This window comes from Electrona antarctica, assembly GCF_951216825.1.
Source record: "Electrona antarctica genome assembly, chromosome: 7".
In the NCBI taxonomy this organism is placed as follows: Eukaryota; Metazoa; Chordata; class Actinopteri; order Myctophiformes; family Myctophidae; genus Electrona; species Electrona antarctica.
In genome coordinates, this window is record NC_136812.1 from 51679049 (window position 1) to 51687031 (window position 7983).

The following is a 7983-nucleotide window of genomic DNA, read 5'->3' on the forward strand; positions in this document are numbered from 1 at the left end:
ATAATAATGTTGAGACAAAGTATAAATTAAAAGTTAAAGGGGGTCCATAAAAAATAGTTTATAGAGCATCACAGTCTGTTTAACCACTGTAAACCTACAGTATACATCAGCTATTTGAACATTGCAGATCTACAAGCTCACAATGCATCTAAACACGATATGCAATATTGTGTCCCTGGCACTGTGGCACAACATATTTTCAGATGGGAGGGGAGTCTGTGGACAAATGCATATTCATTTGAGAACCACTGGTTTAAACAGATGCTAGGTATAAGGTTTGATGGTATTCTAGTACTTTATTCTGTCACTCATCTGTCTACAACCAAATGAGTTTGAGGCCACAAGCATACATTCTCAAGAAGTGCACAGATTATTAAAAAACACAGCTCATCAAAACTGGGAGCAGCGGAACAATAAATATGTATAAAATAGAGGAGTGTTTGGGACAAAGCCCAGAGCCAGATGGGCAAAATGAGACATGTTTTTTTCCTAGCCATCGTGCAACCACAAGGTTGCCAGATATGGAAATAACGGTCACAAAAGAATGGAAAGAATGGAAAATGACCAAACGAATGACCAAGAACAGTGGATACAATTTATTAATAAAGTTGTAAGGGTTTCGGTGAAGTTCAAGGCAAGATGTGGTTCAGAATGGTATAAAAGCTCTGAGAAAAACAGAGCTCAGGGCTCCTTTTTGGTAGTGCGACCGGAGGCAGCATCTCTTCATCCTCTGTAATTGCTTTTCAATAAACTCTACTAAGCTAATCTGATCTACCATTTAGAACTGAGTTCTTTGAGTCCGTATACCTGGCTGTTCCTGTCTATCGAAATCTCTCAACAACAGCCTAAGTGCCCCTATTCTTGGTTGTCATTAATTTTAGGAAAGTTCTAGCCCTAGTGGTTAAGAATGTCTGCTAAATGCTTACATTGTAGGCTACATTTTAACAAGGCAACTCTAACTTTATGAAATGCAAAGTTCAGAAAAAGATAATTAGATGTTAAGACAATGTGGGTGCCTGCTGGCCAAGTGGTGCAGGCGCATGCCACACATACTGTAGGCTCTGGCCTGACAGTGTGTTGTGTGTTTGAGTCCCATTCATGATGATCTTTACTGCGTGTCTCTCCCCTTCTCTCTCTCCCTCTTTCATGTCTATGTTCACTTGATACTATCAATAAAGGCAGAAAAGCCAAATAAAATAAATAAGATAATGTTACAATGCGTTTATCACCATGAAGCTCAAAATGGCTGTGTTGTATTTCTCCTCAGTGAGTGAGCTCTCCTTCTCTTTACTTCCAGCTGGTGATGAAGCTGAGCAGTACAGCAGTTCAGCAGTCTCCTGCTGCCTCCGCTGCTCCGCTGTACGCCGGTCCAGCAGACGTGGCCTGTGATTTCTGCACTGGAGCCAGACGTCGCAAAGCTCTCATGTCTTGTCTGACATGTCTGGCCTCTTGCTGTGAGACTCACCTCCAGCCTCACTACAATGTTCCTGTGTTGAAGAAGCACAAGCTGGTCCCAGCCACCGACAAACTGCAGGAGAAGATGTGCTCCAGTCATAACAAGCTGATGGAGGTGTTCTGTCGCACAGACCAACAGGCTATCTGCTATCTGTGCACCATGGATGAACACAAGGGCCATGACACGGTGTCAGCTGCTGCAGAGAAGGCAGAGAAACAGGTAGCACCACCATCACTTGAAGACACATCATAAGATGGATCATGTTTTAAAGATGGAAGCAAGACTAAATATAGTCTTAATATCTGTGTCAGTAGTTAGTTCTCAAACTTTTCCGTGCCAACGACTCCCAAATTCAGATATATTTCGCCACGGACCCCCATCTGAAAATGTTTTGGGCCAGGGACCCCCAGAAAAGAAGAAAGTAAATCAAAATAAAATATTTTTAGAAATGTTAAAGTAGCAGATTAACAAGCTCGCAGCAGGGCACAAAGCGACGCACTGTGAGCTTGTAGATCTGCTTGAGAACAACTTGTTCCAAACCACTGTTCTAAAACAGAGTTTTCTAAAATATGTATGTTATGGAATCTAAAATGGCACAGATGCTTTCCCGGTTTTAATTATAGGATGAAGTACACTAATTTTGGACCCAATTAAAAAACAGAATCATATTTCACGTCCATTAATCTTGACCTTCAAAAGTGTATTTTGGAGAAGTTACACAATTAATAGTCATTGGTCCGACAACGACAACCTACCTCAAACCCTAACCTAACCATATCCGCAAGCACGGAGCAGCGCATGTTCGCCAACCTTAACGCATGTTCGCCAACCTTAATCCGGTCGTTTTCCACATGTCAGACTATTGACTAATGTCGGAAAAGAGTACGCACCCTGTTTTACCCTGTATCCTGTATGAGTTCTCTCTCCTGATTGGATAGAATTGGTGTCCCGACATGAAAAAGTCCACAATGTTTCCAACCAAACTGTCTCTCTTCCTGCTTCTTGCAGAAACAGCTGGTGACAAGTCAGGAGGAAGTCCAGCAGAAGATCCAGGAGAAAAAGAAGGAGCTGAAAGACCTGAGACAGGTCTTGGAGGGCCTGAACGTGAGTGGTTCTCAAAACTCTTTAATGTCAAGGACCCTAAAATGAGATGTATTATATTATATCCGCTGACCGGACCCCCATTTCAAAGTATTTTGTTCCAGGGACCTCGAGAAGCAAAGATCTAAGTTCAAAATGTTTGCTTTACAAATATATTCAAAGATTTACAGACATTTTCAAGATTGTTTCGAAAATAGCAGATCTACAAGCTCATATTGCGGTGACATGATATGAACTTGAAAGGTGTGTGTGTGTGTGTGTGTGTGTGTGTGTGTGTGTGTGTGCGTGCGTGCGTGCGTGCGTGCGTGCGTGCGTGCGTGCGTGCGTGCGTGCGTGCGTGCGTGCGTGCGTGCGTGCGTGCGTGCGTGCGTGCGCTAAGCAGAGGTCTGCAGATGCATCAGTGGAGGCCAGTGACAGGATCTTCAGTGAGATGATGGTCTCCATTCAGAGAAGACGTGCTGAGCTCAAACAACTGATCAGAGATCAGCAGCAGAATGCAGTGTCTCAGACTGAGGCTCTCCTGAGACAGCAGGAACAGACCCTGGATCAGCTGGAGAGGAGACATGCTGAGCTGGAGGAGCTGTCCAACACTGAGGACATCATCACATTCATTCAGGTTCCACACATGGCTTTTTGACACTTTGGTTTTGAAAGAACAAATCGGCTTCATATTTCATCCCATTACATTACGTTCTAATGTAATTTATTACATTATAGTAGATTACATGACATGGCATAACATTACATTATTGATGCTGGTGGTTACTAATAATAATATAGTTCTAGTATACAGTAATTGACATTTAAATAATTAACAATACAAATAAAAAATAGAATCAAACATTTTCCAAAAATAGCAGACCTAAATGATCAGCATGTGAGCTTATTATTTCCACTATACATTTAAATTTGTATATGTTAGCATTGTAGAATTATATGAAATAATTGCAATTTAGAGCAATTGTTGTTCGTAGATTAGAACAACAAATTATATTGTTAATTACTATTCTTATGTATGAGAATCACAATAAGTGCATAATTGTTTCCATTTTGAAAAAAACTATTTTCCAAAAATAGCAGACCTAAATGATCAGCATAAAGAAAGAAAAAACAGGTGTGCTTCCTCTGGAGACTGTCCTTTGTTTAAGGCAGTGGGAGCTCAGTTTTAAAATAACTTATAACTCATAAACCAACTAAATGGAAAAACCAGCACCCCAAAATAAAAGATGCAAGACTGATGCAATTTCTCATGTTTATTTGAGAACGCTGACGCGTTTCGGCAAAGTCTTCTTCATCACGTTTTAGTCTGCTCTGAAGAAGGCTCTGCCGAAACGTGTCGGCGTTCTCAAATAAACATGAGAAATTGCATCTGAGCCAGTCTTGCATCTTTTATTTTCCATTTAGTTGCTAAATGATCAGCATGTGAGCTTATTTCCACTATTGTGCGTGCGTGCGTGTGTGTGTGTGCGTGCGTGCGTGTGTGTGCAATCCGTACATTAAGTAACTGGTTGAACAACAAGCTCAGCTCAACTCTACAATATTGTGATCAATGCACTGATCTATTGATCATCATTGATCATCCCTGTCTAAAGTGGTTTACTGGTCTCTCTGCTTGTCTCTCTCCAGAGTTTCCAGTCTCTCTCCAGTTCCACTGGATCTCCAGTCTCACCCAGTGTGGTCGTCTGTCCTCTGAGGTCCTTCACAGATGTGACTGATGTCGTGTCTGGTCTGAGAGACCAACTAGACAACATCCTGACGACAACTTGGCCACAGATATCAAACCGAGGTGAGATTTAATAGTGTTTATTGTTTTTCATAGTAAACATGGATGGATGAAGCCAGAAGGCAACTGGAGATGTTTGAACTAGAAACAGACCGATGGTACACAGTAGGCTGTCTGTCAGATTGGATAGTAAAATAAGAATTAAGCAAGAATATTACTCAAAGGAGAGATGAGATTGAAATGGGTTTATAGTGTTTCTAAGCACCCTCTACTGTACAGTACATTTCTAAGGGTTGAATGGATTGTATAAAGGTGGAAGTATGTCTATAGAGCGTCGCAGAAATAGTTCCCCATTCATTTTCCCCATAGACATTTAAAAAATTATTTATTTAAAAACCTTAAAAGCCTCGTACAAAGCTAACAGCCAAGTTGACAAATCAGGACAATAAACACATATTTTTGGGACGAACAAATAATTAGAAAGAAGAAAAACAACAAAAAAAGTGTTGTACCCTGCCCTTTTTTCGTCTTTCTAATGTTCTGTTCCGCACAAAAAAATTGTTTATGTCATGATTTGTCAACTGGGCTGTTGGCTTTGTCCGAGGCTTTAAAGGTCTTTAACCCATTTTGGGGTGGGAACCCCTTTTGGTGTTTTAACTATGGAAAAATAGCAGATCTTCAAGCTCATAGCGCGGCACCGAGTGCCGCGCTATGAACTTGTAGATCTGCTATTTTTGAAAATTTGTGAAAATGTGCCTCAAATCTTTCAATATATATACAGACTTACAGAGTGAACATTTTAACTCATATCTTTGCTTCTGTGGGGTCCCTGGAAGAACATATTTTCAGATGGGGGGGCGGAGGCATATTACATATAATTTGTGGGGTTCTTGACATGAAATATTGAGCACCACTGATACAGAAACATAAGGTTTTTCAGAAAACTGTCTGATTTTGAAGACATTTTAAAAATTTCGACGTCGGGCCTAAATGGGTTAAATAAATACTTTTTGAAACATCTATGGGGAAAATTAATGGGGAATTATTTCCTGGTGTCCTCGCAGGAGCGGGACTGTGCTGTGTTACCTGTGTTTCATATCACCCAGTACATTATATAAATGCACCATCTATTATTATTATTATTATTATTATTATTATTATTATTATTATTATTGTTGTTATTATTATATTTTTGTTATTTAATGATCTTCAGGAGTTCTCTCTCCTGATTGGTTGAAAGTTGTAAACCACCTCAAAATGTATTTACTAAAGCAATGATTACTATCGAGCTATAATAGCTTTAACTTTTTGGACCTTCAGTTGAATCCATCCTTCAGAATGATGACGTTTACTGTTTTCTTGTGTCTCCAGTGTGTGCAGTTGATGTTGATGATCCAGCGGAGCCTCAGACCAGAAAGGACTTCTTACAATGTGAGTCCATGTTGATATTGTTTCTGAACGTTGACGTTTCAACCTGAAATGTTATTTGAAGCTCAGTCTAATGAGTTTGATCTGAGAGAATATTAACTCTAAACACAATGAGGTTCATGAGGTTTGGATTTTCTTTTGTCGTGTGTTCTCACAGATTCCTGTCCTCTGTCTCTGGACATCAACACAATAAACAGAGATCTCACCCTGTCAGAGGAGAAGAGGAAGGTGACTAAAACACGACAACAACAACCTTACCCTGATAATGCAGAGAGATTTGTAGGGTACGGTCAGGTGTTGTGTACAGAGGGTCTGTCTGAACGTCGTTACTGGGAAGTAGAGAGGAGGAGTGTTAGAGAGGCTGCTATAGCAGTCTGTTATAAAGACACCAACAGACGAGACTACTTTGGATTCAATGATAAATCCTGGTGTTTATGGTGCTATAGTAACGACTACTGTTTCAGACACAACAGTGTTAACACTAAAGTGTCAGGGCCTGTCTCCTCCAGAGTCGGGGTGTATCTGGACCACAAGGCAGGCACTCTGTCCTTCTACAGTGTTTCTGACACAATGACCCTCCTCCACACAGTTCAAACCACGTTCACACAACCTCTCTATCCAGGGATAGGGCTTACGTACTATGGAGATACAGTAGAGCTGTGTAAGACATGGTAGACATGTTAAGAATACTGATGAGGATATTCAGTTGAACACTTTGTTTTCTTCATTTTGATTGTAGTTGTTCCCTTCTAGATGAAGCATGTGTTAGAATGATGTGTCACCATCATGATCAATCAACCCATTGATTGTGTTCTGCTCATTGCATTTCTTTGCAGATCAATCGTTATTCAGTATGTCTGTTATCTTGTTCATGTTACTACAGAGCCCTCTGTCAGGCTGTGGAGCCTTTTATGCCTCATTGTGAGCTTGTAGATCGGATATATTCAAATGTATATACAGTAGGGCTGAAGTGGTTAATGTATGGTTTGTAATAATAATCTAAATCTACAAAGTAACTAGTAGTAATTCAAGTTTTCAAATAGTTGTAGTGCAGTAAAAGTAAGTAAAGTTTGTGGGGTCTCCAGTTCAAATGTGATTAATGTGGTGGGCTGCAGCTGGTGATTTCAGTGGTCCTCAGGTGTAATTACTCCTCAATGTCTAAATTGAATTAAAGAGTTAATCAAAAACTATTGATTTTGTCGCTTATGAAAATATAATTTAACAAGGTGAACAATGTTTGTTTGTTTTTGGAGATTTTTCAAAAATAGCAGAAATACAAGCTCGTAGCGCGGCACTCGGTGCCGCGCTATGAGCTTGTAGATCTGCTATTTTTCAATAGCAGATCTACCAAAAGGGGTTCCCGCCCAAAGGCATTTCTATCTCTGTGACCCCCAATTTATATTGTAAAATTAATGTCAATTTAACTCAGAGAGCGGGTCCATTTGGTTCCATTTGTACACTCTCAGAGTTCCAGACCCATAAGGGTCCATTTGGTTCCATTTGTACACTCTCAGAGTTCCAGACCCATAAGGGTCCATTTGGTTCCATTTGTACACTCTCAGAGTTCCAGACCCATAAGGGTCCATTTGGTTCCATTTGTACACTCTCAGAGTTCCAGACCCATAGGGGTCCATTTGGTTCCATTTGTACACTCTCAGAGTTCCAGACCCATAAGGGTCCATTTGGTTCCATTTGTACACTCTCAGAGTTCCAGACCCATAAGGGTCCATTTGGTTCCATTTGTACACTCTCAGAGTTCCAGACCCATATAGGGGTCCATTTGGTTCCATTTGTACACTCTCAGAGTTCCAGACCCATAAGGGTCCATTTGGTTCCATTTGTACACTCTCAGAGTTCCAGACCCATAAGGGTCCATTTGGTTCCATTTGTACACTCTCAGAGTTCCAGACCCATAAGGGTCCATTTGGTTCCATTTGTACACTCTCAGAGTTCCAGACCCATAAGGGTCCATTTGGTTCCTAGCTATCATTTAGCTGGGGACCCCCTGGATCTCCCTCAAGGACCCCTGGGGGTCCCCGGACCCCACTTTGGGAACCACTGCTGTAGCTCACAGTGGTTCCCAAACCTTTCAGGACGAGACCCAAAAGGGAAATTAGATCTACAAGATCTACAAGATCACAACGCGTCGCTTTGCGCCACGTTGTGAGCTTGTAGATCGGCTATTTTCACTACTTCTTAAACATTTGTTTTCTAGTTGAAGGGATTTCTTAGATTTTGCATTTATTTCTTCATTAGTTCATGAATATTTTAGCTT

General features: G+C 40.7%; 1 protein-coding gene across 1 annotated transcript; it reads left to right on the plus strand.

Annotated features, from left to right (window-relative positions):
* Window positions 1-639: 639 nt before the first annotated feature.
* Window positions 640-6881, plus strand: LOC306926313 (tripartite motif-containing protein 16-like; the record flags this gene model as incomplete). Its single annotated transcript, XM_079505581.1, has 7 exons — window positions 640-654; window positions 1298-1675; window positions 2465-2560; window positions 2940-3173; window positions 4184-4343; window positions 5652-5711; window positions 5866-6881. The coding sequence occupies 7 exons, from the start codon at window positions 640-642 to the stop codon at window positions 6381-6383; spliced, it is 1461 nt and encodes a 486-aa protein (XP_079361707.1). The 3' UTR covers window positions 6384-6881.
* Window positions 6882-7983: the final 1102 nt, after the last annotated feature.